Here is an 18,416-nt window from a genome sequence, read left to right as displayed (position 1 = left end):
CACTTATTCCACACTAACCAACCCAATCAATGCGACAGCACGATTGGCCTCTGAACCAAGTAAATTTACGGTCATCTAGTTCTAAATCCACCAGCTCTAAAATTTTTCACTGCTGCTATTAATGTAGTCGTTCATTTTCTCTTATCCACGATCACAACCTCATTAAAGTCACACATGTAATAATAATAATAATAATAATGTGAAATATTCATATAGAGACAACAATCTTCATAATGGTGAAGAAAAAATTTATTTAGTAGTTTCTTTTTTTTCAAGAAAATCTATCAATGAACACATACATTTATATCAAATTTTAAAGTTGTCAAAGCATAAACTGAGGTTCAAATTGACAACCAATGTATTAAAAGTCTTGTATATATTTCTCAATAATATCGTATCTAAATATAGTTTATAAGTGTAAAGCAATTCAATAATATAAGGAATACAATAAAAAAATCAGTCAAAATAGTCTAAATTTATTTTATTTAGTTAATTTAATAATAATTAATAAATGCTAATTTTGATTGTTTGAACTAATTTTTTTTCTAAACATTATTGTTTGTAGTAATATCTCAAAAGTTTGTTCCATTTTTCATAAATCTCTGATATTTTTCTATTTTTATGTAATGATGTGTATATATCTTTAGCTAATTAATCAGAAAAGTTAGTCAAATTAAAAGTGGTAGCACATCTTCTCTTAACAGAAAACCAGCACATATATATATATATCTCAACAATGTGTCAAGTCTTTTACTAATTTTGTGATCAAAATCACACTTAATGCTTTCTGCATGGCTAGAAAATAGAAATGATGCTGAAATACCAAACATTATTTTACTTTAAGTGGAAGTCAAAGCTTGATTATCCCTCAACAATAATTACAACAAACTCATAGGTAAAAGACCATTCCCATGAAATATTCATAGTTATTAGTTAACTAAAACGTGGAGTAATTAATGTAACATGAGGACTTATATTTAATCAAATAAAAACAAGCAATATAAATTTCATTATTCAATATTCACCACAAGTATAAATAGGGTTATCTTCTTTCCTTTTTGGTGCTCTATGTTAGTTGACCTATTTTCGTCATTTGATTATCAGCATTATCCATCTAAAATTATAAATATGTTATATGAGGTTATAATTGTAAATTTAGAAGTTATTGGTCATCCATCAATCTTACTTGTGGTACCCAAGTGACAATTTGTGTTGGAGGGGGACCAAATAGCCACTAATTAACTATTACTTTCGGACAGCGACAATTATTTTTTATAGGCACTTTTCACACTTCATATTTATATATATTCAAAAGAAAAAAGAAAGGAGTATACACATGAACTTTATCAATGGGTCCCATTAATTAATTTTCTTGAGTGTATTATTAAAAGTCTATTATTCAAGAATATTTTTTTTCTTGGCAATAATGACCTTATTGGCAGAGAAGAAATTATTGTCAATGTAGGAGATATCACATTATATTACAATGATAGAAAGTAGTAGCAAGTTTCACACCCGAGTTTATCGTAGTAGAATTGCCCTTTGTTATTGTCATGTTCTATATATACTTGAGTTGCTTTCACCTTGTTAGCCGCAAGAAAACAATTATATATATAGTACAAAGTTAATTGAGTACGAAATAATATGAATGGTTTTGTTGTACATTGTACACCAGGGAAATGATGGCCATACGTGGGAAGATTGATAAAAGAAAATCATTGTTATGGTCTAGAACTACTTACAGTATTAAAAGGGAATTAAGAAGAGAAGTCATCAGTCACCTGTTACTTCGGAGCTGAATGAGAGGTGAGTGTCTACAAAGATTCTAACGATTAAGTCAGTTTGAGATTCAAGAGATATAAAAATTAGATTTAAAAAAGATACCTTGAGATGCTTTCAGTGTTTATAATCTTTGATGACCGAAAAGATCTAAAAAAATCTCTATTTGATTCTTTTTGTGGGATACATTTTCTTATTTAGGCATGTACATCTCTAAATGGACTTTATATGCGCAACCCGGTCTAATTTGGGATTTGGATCCTAACAATCATAAAATGATCGATTCTGCTAGGTAGACAATAAAAAATTTGAACAATCTAAATAATAGATTATAAATTTGGTCTATTAAAATAAAAAAAATACTCTACTCGAATTACCTAACCAAAAAATCTCATTCAATAATTCAAAAATTTTAACCATTCATTATACCCTAATTTATCAAAACACCAACTTTATTTTCTCCCAAACTCTCTGTTGTCATCGCCGTCACTTGGTCTCCAACCAGCCCCCATCATCGCCGTTAGGATCCTTCTCACCGTTGTTGGTTCGTCAACAAGGATCCTCATTGGCGTTGCTCTCCTCCAGACTGGAAACAAACGGAGTCGCTCACTCTTAGTGAAAATAACTATTCACTTAAGGATAAAAATAATCATCTGCATATCTAGTGAATTGAACATCTAGCATATTTTAATTGTATATAACTAAACCAAATCCAATCAAATAACCATCTACATAAAAAATAAAAGAAACCATTCGCATACCTACTAAAATGACCATCCTGAACTAGTCATAATTGAATACCAAAACTTGCACTTAAGGAGGCGACGAACGAAGGGACAGAACTCATCGGAGCCCCTGACAGCTAGGGAGAGTGGTACTGTCGTAGAGTTCCTGAATTTCAGGATCAACCTGAGGAGAAAGAAAGCCGATGAGGAGGTTGAGCATGTAGATTCCGAGATCGTAGGATACGATATAGAACCTTAGATCAAGTATACGCGCAGAACGTAGATACAAGCGATGATCAAGGAACCAATCCAGCGGCGGAACATGTGCAGCATGGTCTTGTCGAGAAAATGTTGGTACTGCCGTGACACCATAAATTTCCATCGCAATATGACGTCATTCAGTGAGAAATAGTTGGCGGAGGTGGAAGAGATCGACACCGGTGAGTGGTGCAAAACGGCATTACTACCGGGGTTAGAAGAGGATCTGCTGCGACGGTGAGAGAACGGTGGTGTCAAGACCTTTGTGGCGACATCGATGATGATTGTGAAAAAAATGGACGCCGTTGGGGATGAGATGAAAAACGTATAACATGTGAATCTGTAAACGTACATAATAGTTTAAGTGTTAATTCTAATATTTTCAAATTTTAAAATATGATAATAATTATTTAATTAATTAAAAATCTGATTTTTAATTTTAAATTTACCTTCTTTTTTAAATCATTGTTCACTATATACATTATTCCCCTCTACTTTTTATAAAACGATAAACGAAACATCTTCTATAAAATAAATTAAAATGTTTAGTGGTTATGTTATATTGCCAACTTTATATCCATAATTTAAAGTCACATATAAAGATATAGCTTCTTTTCTTTCCCTTTTTTTTTTAATTATTCTTTTATGGACTTCTGTCCTGAGATGTGTGCTAAAAAGAAAATCCAGCCCAACGTGAGAACTGGGCCTAGATCCAAAAACATGAGCATAGGGGTAAAGACGTAAAATCAACTACCATCGTCTTCCCCGTAGGGTTTATGGCCGAAATCCAGAGATTCTAAATCACCTGAAATTCTTCCAACAACTTTGTGCATTTTAGGTTTAAATTCAGCTTCATTAAATCAAAATTAAAAATAGAAAAAGAAATTCAACTTCACGATTCGGTTAGAGTTATGTTCTTCGATTAACCTTTCAATTATCCTACACCAGAAAGAAGAAAGAATGAGGTGTTCGCGATTCCTACACGTATCACAACAAATCCGAAGAATCCTAATACAGAACCCTAAATCCAACCACCAATCGCAGCTCCAATCTCGTCCTGCGATCTTCGCTCGCAATTTCAGCACCGATTCTTCTTCCCAGGATTCGAACCCAGTCGTGAAATCCGAGAAGGCTTCGTTGATCGTCGACGAGCTCACAGCGCTGACGCTAATGGAAGTGGTGGACCTGGTGGAGATTATGCAGAAGAAAAAGGGAATTAACGAGTTACCGTTAATGATGCTGATGACCCCGGGAATGGAGCTCGGGGGATTGAAGGGTGCTCTGAGAAAACGTGCGGCAAAGGGAGGTGGTGGTGCTGGCGCTGGTGCTGCCGGAGAGGAAGCAAAGAAGGAAGAGAAGACGGTGTTTGACGTGAAGCTGGATGCTTTCGACGCCGCGGCGAAGATCAAGGTGATAAAGGAGGTGAGAACTTTCACGAGCTTGGGATTGAAGGAGGCGAAGGACTTGGTGGAGAAGGTGCCAACGGTCTTGAAGAAGGGTTTGACAAAAGAGGAGGCTGAGGCTATCATAGCCAAGCTCAAGGAGGTTGGAGCAAAAGCTTCAATGGAATGAAGGTATGAAATAATGTTAATTTGTTATGCTTTGTTTTGTGTATTGCTAAGAATAGTGGATTCAACAGGGAATTAGAACGGCTTTAGGCTTTGTTACAATTCAAAGTTTTAGATTTAGATACCAATGCCATATCATATCTGGAGAAGGTCTTTGATTTCGCAAGCTTCTGCAAACTATTTGCACCAATGCTTGTTAGCCCCTAGTCTAGTATCTCTGTTTTGGTACTTGGAGCTTGAAGTAAGGGGGTCTTTTCTAAGTTCTATCTGTTGGAGCCATCTGTTGACCGAATTTCGCGACACTTAATAGAGACATAAAATAGTTTGAAAACGTGATGCAAAGAGGCATGCTCACTTTAGTATTGGCTGAGGTTCGAACTTCTTTGATGTGATTAATATTGCAACTGGTCACTGGTAGAGTTGTAGGAGAGGAAAAGGAAAGAAATTTTGGTGGGAAGAAGTTTCCTTAGACTGAAGTATAAAGCTCGAGTTTGGGAGGATAAATATGTCGTTCATTTTGGCAAATCCTGTAGTTGGAGGAACCCGAACCTTTTTTTCCTTTAATTTTATCTTCAACTTTTTCATGCAAATTGTTAACTGGAACTTGAATGCTAGTATTTGTTAGCAGTCAATTCTATATGAAGAGTGTGGTAGCATAAACTAAGATGTAAGTTAGATCAATGTTTAACAAATAAAGGAGACATTTGTTTGCCGTGAGGTAACATGAACTTCTCAGGCCTATATCTGTGCCTGTATGTATGGATGAAGTTCGATCCTGTCAATGGGGAATTCAGCTCTACGGTGTACATTTCATCGGAATATCATCATTTAGGCTTATGTCGATCATCTCAATCTAACCACTATTTTCATATTTGAACTTGCATAGGGAACAGATAGAACGAAGAACAAAAATGGGAGTGGAACCATTTTGTTATGATCAGGTGTAGCAGCTATTGCATCGCACCGATTTCCCATCAGCAGGTGACGAAAGTATCTTAAGATCTTTCCATGATGCATAGCAGTCCATGATGCATAGTAGTTATACTTTTCTGTATTGTAGAACTTTGCTGAGCACATTATGCTCCTTGCTCGCTTACCTTTTTCATTGTTATTCTCTCATGTACCAGGCTTGGAAGCCTTGAACTTTCTTGATAATTTCTTAACCATTGATATAGAATTGGATTCTGATGGCAGAATATTTTTTGAGCTGACAATATGTTCTACTTGCTGGTAGACTTTCGGAAACCAATAGGTTGTCCATGTTCATTGCTATCATATCAGTGCAACCATTTGTATGCTATTAGTTTACTAGAATCTTGTAAAATATGTAGTATTGATTTTTTTTTTCTTACATTCATGATATATCCCTAACACTTGTCAGGGTCAGAAGATAAGCTCTTGAAGGAAACTTCTAACCTTTTATATGGATTAATATGTTGATTCTGCATCTCATATTTGTTTAATCTCGTTCTTTTCATTATGTTCTTAGATAGGTCGGTCTTTTAGTCCTCTAGAACAGAATAAAAGTCTTACAGAAAATGGGATGTGCTGTAAGAAAGTTCTTAGACTGAAGAAATTGTATTTTTTGCTGGAAATCATATCTCGCTAATGGAATATGGATTAGAATTGCAACTCAGAGAGTCAAGAGGAAGTTGAACCTTAACAACTGATAAAAGGACTAGCTTGATTATACAACGTCAAATTTGAAAAATTAAGTCACGAATAAAATTTGAGAGAACACTAGTTTAGTGTTCTCCTATTTTCAGTTTATCATACGTTATTGATTACATCGAAACACTTCTGCATCTTTTTCTCAAGTTACGGTCTAGTATCTAAATTTTATTCATTTACCGGAATTTCTTGTGAGGTCTTCTAAAAGTTATTTTTTCAGAAAATAAAACCTGTCAATTTTTTTTCAAGTAATACTATAAAGTATAATTTTCACTATATATTTTGATTAAATCGAACCAAACCAAATAGAGTCGATTTACTACTCATAAAGTATATTTACTTAAACTTTTATATTTACTTAAACCTTTTATAGTATTTTTAACATTTTTCGAGTCATTTTTTTTTAAATTGATTTGCATGGAATAAAATATTTTTTATGGTATAATTTAAATAAATTTATTTAAAAAATTATTAAAAATAGATTTACTCAAATTTTAAATACAATATTTTTTTATATAATTAATAATTTAAAAATTAAAAAATTATTTTATTCTATACATTAAAAAAATAAACTAACAAAATATTTATTATTATTGTGTATCGTATAACTATCGTCTAGTCAGTTACTTAAGTTGGCATCATCTTAGCTTGATTTTTTACTATTCTTCTAGGAAAGATAATGTGAATAAAATCTTATACCCCTAAATTATATAGTTAAAAATCCAACTTCATCATGCTGCTGGTAGCATCATTATTAAATTTTAAAAATATTATAATAAATATAAATATATAAAAATTAAATAAATTTGTATATTTATTAATATATAAAATTATATTAAATTTTTTAATTTTAATAAAAATAAATTGATAACTCTTAAAAATATTTCTATGAGAGAAAAAAAATATTATACCCACTTGGTTAAAGTACTCTTTTTAAATACTTTCAATAATAATAATAATAATAATAATAACAATAATAATAATAATAATAATAATATACCCACTTGGTTAAAGTATTTTTTTAAATACTTTCAATAATAATAATAATAATAATAATAATAATAATAATAATAATAATAATAATAATAATAATATATTATTATTATTATTATTATTATTATATGATCAATTTTTTATTTATTTTGTCCAAAAAATCAACAATTCATATATAATAATTTTATTATTAAGAGTACTTAAAAAGAGTATTAAAATATATTATTTTATATATTATTTTTAATTTAATAAATAAATATTAATTTAAAAAAAAATCTCACAATTAAATATTTTGTCAGTTTATTTTTTCTTTTTAATATATAAAATAAAATAATTTTTTAATTTTTAAATTATTATTAATTATATAAAATATTTTATTTAAAATTTGAGTACATGTATAAATATTTATATTTAAATTTAATCTTTTTTTAATTACTTTGTATAAAATAAAATAATTTTTTAATTTTAGAATTATTAATTATGTAGAAGAATATTGTATTTAAAATTTGAATAAATATATTTTTTAATAAATATATTTAAATTATATAACAAAAGATATTTTATTTTATGTAAAATAATTTTTAAAAAAATAACTTAAAAATATTAGAAGTACTATAAAAGGCTTATGAATAGTAAATGAACTATTTGGTTCGATTTAATTAAGACATGTTATAAGTAGTAAATCGAAACTACTTTATTTGATTTACAAGTTCATGAAATTGAAACAATCAGTTCAATTTACTATGGAGGAGGTTAAATCGAACATTATTGATTCGATTTAGTAGTTGATTTAAAATTTGAGTAATTCAAATTATATAAATTTGATTTACTATTAAAATTCCTAATTCGAATTGTATGAATTCGATTTACGTAAAAATGTCAATTGAGACATTCCGTATCGTTTTTGCATATGAGAGGTCAAGTAATTTTGAGGTTGATTCAAGTAATTAGGGAGAAAGATATCCGAAGCCAAATAACAATATGTATCAAATGCAGGTTCACCAGCTGGAAGGAAGGAAACTGAAAAAGATTTGGAAGCAACACATGGAATAGAGAAATATTTTTCTGGAATATGTGCCTGAAAAGATCAACTCGTTCATCTTCAAAGGATCTACCGACTCGACTAACTTTCGGTCCGTGTCAGTGTTTTTCTTTGGTAATTCATCAATAGTATTTTCTGATGTTCTGTTTCCTTCATCTGTGGGACTTAATCTTGTGTCTTCTGTGTCATAGCCATGTTGCGTTATGCTTGTTGATTCTGGTACATACTCTTTTGTTTTTGGTGATTTCCATTCAATAATTAGCTCTTTCACTTGTGTTCTTTTCCGTAATTCTGTAGTATATTTAACTTCATTTTCTTCAAGAATGGTCTTCTTAATTTCTTTCCTTTTTCCAAATTTCTTATCATCAACATTTTAGGCAAAGTATTTCTCTGTTCCATGTGTTGCTTCCAAATCTTTTTCGGTTTCCTTTCTTTCAGCTGGTGAGCCTGCATTTGCCATTTGATGCATATGTACTCAAGTTTGTATAATCTAGATACATTACCTTATTTTTTAAGTAAGATTAAAGAAATTAATATTATCTATTCTTCACTGATTCAATGTCATGGCTCAAATGGAAAATTCCAATCAAGGGATGTATGCAACAAGTTCTTAGTTGGATTAATCATTAATATATGTTATTTACTTTAGATGACAAGATGTGTGGCACCATGGTTTAGGTCCAGGTGTATGGTTAATGGCAATCTGACACACTTTGCCAAGTAAAGTGGACACTAGACGTCAGACGTTCTCAATTATTTGTTGTCACCTAAAAAAAATAATAAAAAAAATATTTTATTTTTTAACATATTTTTTAATTTAATAAGTCAAAAATTAATTAGTTATAAATTTAAATTTTATTTAGAATTAATCCTTTACTAATGGGTTATTACGTGTATATATAATACGCACAAAATTTAAAATTTTTAGGTTGTATTTCTTTTTTAGAATACGATCAGATAAGATATTAAAAATAAAATATAAAAGAAAGAGACATAAAATTTAGTGTTTTTATATTCTATTTAATGATAAAGTAGAACAAATTATAAAAATTTAATTTATTTTCGTTTTTTTATTTAAAAATTTTAAAAAAATATATAATTATAAAAAATTAATAAAAATAATAAAAATAAAAATAAATTATGTCTTTTGTTAATATCTTTATTTTTTTAATTATAATTTTATACTCTAGATTCCTATTTTAGTACCTTAATATTTACTTAAATAGATAAATGTACTGTATTTATATTAATGAACTCAAATTCATTTAAAAAAAATTAATTACAGAAAAAAAAGTCTGTACTCTGTAGTCGCAATCGGCCCAAAAGTCATTGAAGGCTGCATAAAATGGAGGACGAGGCTTGTCAATTGACTCAACAATAATAATAAATAAATAAGGTTAGGGAGATTGTGGATGGAGACATTGCGTGGTGAAAGCAGGCGCTGAAGACGACAGAGTGAGAGGGGCAGGTGAGAAGTGTGGGGTCTCCATTCTTGTCTATTAGATCCCAACATCTTGATTTCCTGCTCTCTTCCTGACTTACTCTCACTCTTACTCTTACTTGAGTTCACTCTGCTATCAAACCATTAACCTTCCACTCTTTTCAATTTCAGCGAAATTAGAATTTGCTTATTTTATGCGTTTTCTTCTACATGTAAATACATCTAGGCTCGTTAAAAATTAAAATATAAAGTACAGAATTTTTTTATTTTTATTATTTTACTGACAATTAATTTTTATTTTAAATTGGGCTAATCTGTTAGCCAATTTTTAGACCCATAAAAATATCTCATCATGTACGACGGACTACTAAGATAAAATCAATCCAGCATAATGACACTGTAATTCTTTCGTTAAATAATTAATTTACTAATGGATGTTTTTCATGCACTGCAAGTACTTTATGTAGGGAATACCTTTTAGTGTTAACATAATGTAATTATAAAAAAAATTAATTTAATTTTATTATAATAATAATATAAAAATTTTATACGATGATTAATATATTTATATATTTAAATAATAAATTTAAAAATTAGTTATTTTTATTTATATATTAATATATAATTAATTATTTGTATAAAATATTTGTATACTGATAGAATGTAAAATTAATTTTATAATTCTAAAAGAATAGCTGAAATAATTTGATTGTAGTATAATTTATTAGAATTTTGTTATTTTGTATACTAAAGACACATGTATTAGAGTATTTTCAATGTTTGTTTTAGTTTAATTTTATTTTGGATCCTACAAAATATTATATAAGAATGTGTGAGATTATTTATCATAAAAATTAATTTAAGATTTAATGTAAAATTTGTCACTCCAATACTTAATCTCAACTTAATTTAGATTTTATATTATTTTTAATTATTTTATTTAATAAATTATACAAGGAGTACATTTAATTAATTTTGTTTAAGTAATATAGTCTCTCTTTATTAATATCGATCTTATTTCAGATATTATGTCTAATATAAATTTTAGTTTTAAATCAATTCAGTTATTATATATATATTTATATTTATATATATATAAAATAATATCCAAAAGTAACCTATTCAAGTTACTCTAAGATTATAAATTGAAAAAAATTTATTAAAAATATAAAAAAATATTTTTTAATGTATTTATTTTGTATTTATTAAAAAAATTAAAATTTTTTGTTATCAATAATTTTCATATGTTTTCAGGATATATGTTAACTAAATTCAATTTATTATAAGAAAAATATTATGTAAACATTTCTTTAAAGAATGTATGTATTTATTATTTTTATTATTGGTCAAATAAGTAATTTTCATTTGATATTATGTTGGGTTAATAGTTAAATTCATCCTTAAAAGATCACACATTTTTTAAATTAGTCCTCAAATAATTTTTGTAGTCATGTTAGTCATTGAAAGATAAAACGTAAGTCAAAATTGATCCTTCTGTTAGTTAGACAATGACGTGTCACAAGATAATTGGTTGACGTGCAATGTCAGTGACACCGAGCACGCTACGTGTTACTTGACGTGTAAAAAAGTTATTTATAATCAAAATAGTCTTTGAAAGTCTAGACGTAAGTCATTTTCATTCCTAAAATTTTAAAAATTAATCAAATTAGTCCTTATATAATTTTTTTAATTTTTCTTCATAATATTAAATTTGAATTATTTTTTGATAGTACTAATTTTAATATTAATTTTTAGATCTTAATAAACAAAATTATTTTTACATAAAATAATAAAAAGAATTAAATTATTATAAAAATTATTTTATCATTTGTATTTTAAAATTTAATATTTTAAATTATAATTTTTATAGTGAAATTTTTTTATTTAAACGAGTTTATCAAATTATTGTTGATTATATATTTAAAAATTTAATATTTTAAATCTCCCTAAATAATATAGCAGTCATTTTAAAATTTAAAGCTTTAAAATTTTTTGAAATTATAATTTTTATTATTATTTAATTTATATGGTAGAACTCAATAATAAAGAACCGATTTGTGGAATCACTTGTTGAATCTTAATATTTTAATATATTTTTTAAAAATAACTACTATATTTATTTAGTGAGATCTAAAATATTAAAATAACTTCTATATTTATTTAGTAAAATCCAAAATATTTAGTAAAATAAATACTATATTTAACTAGTTTTAATATTTTGAATTTCACTAAATAAATATAGTAGTTTTAAGGTTTAATTATTCTATTGGTTCCTATAGTTTCGCCGAATTTTTAATTAAGTCCCTATACTTTTTTTCCTTTTAATTGAGTCCGTGCACCAATTTTTTTTAATTGGGTCCCTAAACTTTTTTTTTTCCTTTTATTTAGGTCCTCCATCAATTTTTTTTACTTGGGTCCCTATACAACTAAACGAATTACTATCAAGAGGGACCTAATAGAAACCTAAATAAAAATTTCACGAAACTATAGAACCAACAAAATAATTAAACCTAGTTTTAATAACTACTGAGAGAAATGGCGGTTAATTTTTGCCTGCATGAAAACAAGCATTAGCAAAAATTGTAAATCTTCACGTTGATCAGATTTTACACCAAATAAAGGAAGATGATCAGGATAGAAATCAGCATATCAGGCATATGCAATGGAGAAAACAGGAATATAACCACACATAAACCGCTATTACCTGTAGCGGTTTATGACCAAGTCCAATCATACACAAACTGTTGCTGTCTATAACGGTTTCTGCTTGCACACTGCTTCACGTAAACTGCGGTTGCTACTAGTAGTTTACATATTTCTATAATCTGCTACTGTCAGTAGTGTTTTCTATAGATTTGTAAAAAGTTCTATTTACGTCTTGCGGTTTAGAAAGTTGTATTCTAGTAAAATTGATCTCTAAACATTTTTATTTAAATGAATTGCCCTTATTTTAAATATTTTAATATTTTAGATCTCACTAAATAAATATAGTAGTTATTTTAAAAAAATTATATTAAAATATTAAGATTCAACAAGTGATCCCACAAATCGGTTTTTCAATTATTGAGTTAAACCATATAAATTAAACAATAATAAAAATTATAATTTTAAAAATTTAAAGATTTAAATTTTAAAATAACTACTATATTATTTAGTGAGATTTAAAATATTAAATTTTTAAATATATAATCAACAATAATTTAATAAACTTGCTTAAATAAAAAAAATTCACTATAAAAAATTTATAATTTGAAAATGTAAAATTTCAAAATACAAATGATAAAATAACTTTATAATAATTTAATTATTTTATGTAAAAAAAATTTTGTTTATTAAAGTCTAAAAAATAATATTAAAATTAGTCTTATCAAAAAAATTTTAAATTTAATATTTTGAAAAAAATAAAAAAAATTATATAAGGACTAATGTGATTAATTTTTAAAATTTTAGGGATAAAAATAACTTACGTATGGACTTTCAGGGACTATTTTGATTATAAATAACATTTTTACACGTCAAGTAACACGTGACGTGCTAGGTGTCACTGAACTGACACGTCAACCAATCATATTGTGACATGTGGCATTAACCTACCACGTTATCATGCCACGTGGCACTTAACGTGACACATCATCGTCTAACAAACGAAAGGACCAATTTGACTTACGTTTTATCTTTTAAGGACTAATATGACTAAAAAAATTATTTGAGGATTAATTTGAAGAATGGGTGATCTTTCATAAACGAATTTGACTATTAACCCATATTATGCTCTAAGATGATATGGTAAGTGGTGATAAAGATAAACTAACTTAACAAGATTTAAGGGAAAGAGATATAGAATTTAAATATTAAAATGAAAGTCATATTAGAAGTCAAAAGTAAAAGAGTGAGGATCAACTAAGAAGATATACGCAGTGCACTAGGGCTACCAAGCGCTCTGCTAGGGTTTCGAGGCGCCCCACTAGGGTTTGACTTTTCTTCTTCAAATTCAAATTTGTTCAGATTACTAAACCATAACTGCTATTCTATTTTCACCACATCAGTAATCAGCATGGATGGAAGAGAGGAGAATCATCATCACAATGAGCCAAATAGTGATGGTAAAAATGAGGAAGTCGTGTTTCTTGGAGAGGAAGACATTCAGAATGGTATCCATGCATGCACGAAAAGTTTGAAACGCTGGCTGTTTGCGAATAGACTTTATTCTGTTGGAAAAATATAGAATGCCAATGAAGGCAATATGGAGCAACCCGGAGGAATTTCGGGTGAGTGCGATTAGGCATAATTGTTGTTAATTCTTTTTCGAACAAGAATCTAAACTGCTCCGTATTGAGAGGGGCTCACCATGGTTTTTCAAAGGCTTCATTCTGTACGTAAGAAAATAAAGGGATGAGTATGAGACTATAAGGGATGTGATTTTGACATTCTCGATTTGGCTACAATTTTGAAAAATGTCGGAGAGTTTCAAAACGAAGGAGGTAGGGCAAAAAGTGGGTGGAAGCATGGGAGATGTACTCTTGGTTTCTTTGAGATTAAGGGCAAAGAAACCATAATTCTCAAGGAAAGGGTGAAATTATGTAGAGATCGAAGATTGATGAACAAGCTTACAATTGTAGGACCGAAACAGAATTCCATGGAGATTTGCCTTTGGTATGAAAGGGTAGAAAAGTTTTGTGTCTATTGTAGAAAGATAGGCCATGAATTAAAAGGATGTAATGACTTCACTGAAGATTCAGTCTAGAACTGTATAAAAAGAAACTAAATTGGAGAGTGGACAAAGATAAACCAAGTGGGGGGGGGGGAATAGAAGATAAGAAGGAGCCAGGATTTGCTACCTCAACTACAGTTGGGACAAGCTTTCCTCAACCAAAGAAGAATCCCACTCCTGACTGATTGGTGAAGGGTTTTTCTAAATTGAAGGTAGTTGATACGGGAGACAAAAAGAATTAGATAGCTGAAAAGGCACCCAGAATCTTGGCTGATGATTTAAGAGGAGGGGAGATTGATGGTTTGATATCAGTAGCCAGCATGGGAAAAGCAATAATCTTGCAAGGCATCACAAACCAAAAAAATCTGGAGGACTCAACTTTGAGCTCTTATTCTAGATCTCCCAAAATGAATAAAAATCTGAAACTGAAGAAGTTAGCAAGACAGAAAGATTAGATCCGAAACCGAAATTTTGGAGGAAAAAGGAAGATATATGGAAAAGGAGAATGGAGACAACTTAAAAAAAACTGTTTGGGAATCAACATGCAATAGGATGATTAGGTGGAGGGTGATAGCCGTCAAGTGCCACCCAAAGAGATATGAGGCTAATATCATAGAACTGTCAGGGTTTTGGGAGACCCCTAACAATCCATAATCTTAAAGAATCTCACCCTCCCGAGCTTGGTTTCATCTGTGAAACTAAAAACCAAGTTCGACAAGTGGAACAAAAGTTGAATTTAGTTGGTTATAATCATCATATTATGGAGTCGGATAGAACAGTAGATGGGATAGCTTTTGAATGGAAAGATGGGCTGAATGTTCAAATGACCTAATCAAACTGATATTTCATTGCTTCCAAAGTTTAGGATATGACTCTTAATGAGATTGGTGTATATTTAAGCACTAATGAACAGACACGCTTTCATCAATTTGTGGAGCTACATCCTATTATTCAACAGTTTAAGGGTAAGGTTATTATCATGGGTGATTTTAATGCTATTTTGTCTTAGTTAGAAAAAGAGGGTGGATATGATAAAGCTCTTTCTACCATTTATGCATTTAGTGATTTTGTTGATGATAATTTTCTCTTGGATCTAGGTATGATTGGGAGGCCGTTTACATGATCAAACAGACATAGAGAAAATGAATTAATTCAGGAGAGATTGGACAGGGTATTAATAGGAATTGATTGGCAGCAGCAATATTCTAACTCCATGGTTATCAGACTTTCTGAACTAGGCTCGGATCATGCCCCCTTATTACTTGATACCAATCCGAATTCAGAAAGGTAAAAAAAATGCTTTAAATTCCAAAAACAGATGGTGTGCAATGGAGGAAATAAGACGGATAGTGGGAGAGGTTTGGAGAGAGGAGATTGATGGCTCATTCATGTTCACCCTATCTCAAAAATAAAAAGATGTAGGCACAGAATTGTTCAATGACAACAAGAGAGCAACTATAACTCTAAAAACGAAATTGACCAGCCCACTAGTCACATTGAAGATCTTCGGGCAGCAGGGATTCTAGGGGCACCAAATTAACAGACTTTGAAAGGAAGCTAGAAATTACTTTTCCGGATGAAGAGCTTTATTAGACAGAAAAATTAAGAGTCAAATGGCTTAATGAGGGTGGTCAAGACACTAAGTTCTTTTATCAAAAGTTTAGATTGAGAATAAAAAAAAATAAGATATGGAAGCTAATTGATGATAATGGAGAGGAAGCTACCTCTAACGCTGCCATTACCGTAATTACTGAAAAATACTTTAAAGGTATATTCTCATTAGAGTGTTATGCTGATCCAGATCCCTTCTTTGATGATTTTGAACCTAGAGTATTAGCTGTTATGAACCAAAAGCTCAGAAGGTCTATTACTATGGAGGAAGTAAAACAAACAACATTCAGCATACATTTCTAAAGTGCCTCTGGTGATGATGGGATGACCTCAAAATTCTTTCAGACTTATTGGGATATTGTGAATGGTGATATTTTTTGGACAATATGGAGCTTTTTTGCGGGTGGTCAAATTCTCAAAAGTTTCAACCACACGCATATTTGCCTCATTCCAAAAATACCGGATGCAAGCAACATGGCTCAGGTGAGATATATTAACCTCTCAATAATTGTCTATAAATTTATATCTAAGGTGATATTGCACAAATTTCAAGGTTTAATGAATAAGCTTGTCAGCTTAAATCAGAGTGTATTTATCAAAGGTCATCTAATATCTGATAACATCCTGATAACTCATGAGTGTATGCATTACTTAAAAACCAAGAAGTAGGGGATGGAATACGAAATGGCTATCAAACTAGATATGAACAAGGCTTATGATAGAGTGGAATAACACTTTTTGTGGTTTATATTGGACAAATTGGGTTTTGATAATATTGTGATGAATTCTATTCGTGAATTGGTAACTATTGTTTCTTGATATATTGTTCTGAAAGGTCAACCTTATGATTTCTTTAAATCAAATAGAGGTATCTGACAAGATGATCTTCTATCCCCGTATCTTTTCCTATTTTGTGCAGAAGGCCTCTCCTTCTTGCTACACAATGCTGAACAAAGCAGTGCAATTCAAGGTATCCAGGTGAATAGACGATGCCCAAGAGTAAACCACCTTCTATTTGCAGATGATTCTATCTTATTTTGTAAGGTATCTAGTAATAGCTCAGGTAGAGTTCTAGAGTTGTTGGAGCACTATGGGAGCTTTAGTGGACAGCGGGTTAACCTCAACAAATTCGCTATTTTCTTTAGTAATAATACTCCACAATCACTATGGACTCAACTGACAGAGACTCTAATATTAGCCATGTTGGTGCACAGGACAAGTATCTTGGTCTACCCTCTATTGTGAATAGATCAAAGAAGGCGACATTTATTTTAATCAAGGAAAAATTTCGAAAGAAGATAATGGGGTGAAAGAGGAGCTCTCCTTCATCGGGTGGACGATATGTTTTACTTAAAGTAGTTGGTGAGGCAATCCCAATATATATCTTGTCATGCTTCAAACTCCCTGACACTTTAATTTTATAAATTCATAGCATGCTTTCACAATTCTGGTGGGGGCAAAGGAATTCTGAGAGGAGAATGGTTTGGATAAGCTAGAATACACTGACTAGGCCAAAGAAAGAAGGTGGTTTAGAAATCAAAGACCTAAAATCTCAGAACCTAGCTCTACTAGAAAAATAGTTTTCGAGAATAATTGCTCAACCCAAGTCCTTACTAGTAAGAATTCTCAAAGGAAAGTATTTTAGACATTCTGATGCAATGAGAGCATAAATAGGGACATTATCTTCATGGGGCTGGCAAAGTCTGCTAGATGGTAAAAATGTTGTTGAGAAAGGCCTGAACTGGCAAGTTAGCTCGGGCTCCTCCATCAGAGTTTTTGACGATCCCTGGCTACCTCCTCCATACTTTTTCACCATTTTCCAAAGTTCAACTCTCCACGCAATAGCTATAACAATCATTTGGGTTAAAGACCCATTAAATGAAGAAAAACAGTGGAATCAGCAACTAGTTTCAAAGCCTTTTTCCTAAAGAAATCAACAATAGAATCTTTTCAATTAAAATTGAGGAAGAGGAGGATCAAATCCAATGGACACTGAACAAGAACAAGTCTTATACTATAGCCTCAGATTACCTAGTTGTATATAATTTTCTCCATGAACCTATTGAGTTATGCCCCCCACTCATGCGTGCAAATAGAACTTTGGAACTCTATTTGGAGACTTAGAACTTTGCACAATTTTTTTTTTGTGGAAGTGTCTTCATGAACAGCTCCATGTGCTCTGCCTTCTCCATCGGCGGTTCTCTTCCACATCAAAAATCTGCCCAAATTGCTAAGAAAAAGATGAAACAGTTGTATACTGTTTATTTAGATGCAAAATGATGGAAGAAATCTAAAATCAAAGTCCGCTATTATCATACATGCCAAGAGCTGTTGGAGGTAGCAACAAGTTTCATGAATGATGATTGAGAATTCTTAATGTAGTCAAGGTAGAAATAAATTCAACCCATCTAACTCTGCATCTTGTAATTATTCTCTGGAATATTTGAAAAAATCCTAATTCTTGGGTCTTTGAAAGTGATCGACGGGCTTCGGCAAAGATCCTTTCTTCTTCGGTCAAGCTGCTCTAAGAACTTGAGAGACTGTAATAATTATCAGCCACACACTCTTTGTTCTTTCTTTCTCAATTAGATCTTTTATCTTTTTATATTTCTTTAAT

The 18,416-nt window shown here is 30.3% G+C and overlaps 1 protein-coding gene across 2 annotated transcripts; it reads left to right on the top strand.

Moving 5' to 3' along the window:
• The first annotated feature begins 3,522 nt into the window (after nt 1-3,522).
• Nucleotides 3,523-5,536, top strand: LOC107634932 (uncharacterized). 2 transcript variants are annotated; one of them, XM_016338265.3, is made up of 2 exons: nt 3,523-4,336; nt 5,217-5,536. In XM_016338265.3, exon 1 carries the CDS (start codon nt 3,723-3,725, stop codon nt 4,332-4,334), a length of 612 nt encoding a protein of 203 aa, XP_016193751.1. In that variant the 5' UTR covers nt 3,523-3,722; the 3' UTR covers nt 4,335-4,336; nt 5,217-5,536. The 2 variants fall into 2 exon arrangements, with proteins under 2 accessions (XP_016193751.1, XP_088357896.1); XM_088501770.1 differs by having other exon boundaries at nt 3,529-4,336; nt 5,224-5,536.
• Nucleotides 5,537-18,416: the final 12,880 nt, after the last annotated feature.

This window comes from Arachis ipaensis, chromosome B1 (assembly GCF_059453495.1).
Source record: "Arachis ipaensis isolate K30076 ecotype BB chromosome B1, ASM5945349v1, whole genome shotgun sequence".
Lineage (NCBI taxonomy): Eukaryota > Viridiplantae > Streptophyta > Magnoliopsida > Fabales > Fabaceae > Arachis > Arachis ipaensis.
The sequence above is the reverse complement of the archived record's forward strand: the minus strand, read 5'-3'. Positions and strand labels throughout refer to the sequence as shown.

Bases quoted from the DNA above. Each gene is read 5' to 3' on its own strand.
- LOC107634932 (XM_016338265.3), top strand. From the start codon at position 3,723: ATGAGGTGTTCGCGATTCCTACACGTATCACAACAAATCCGAAGAATC.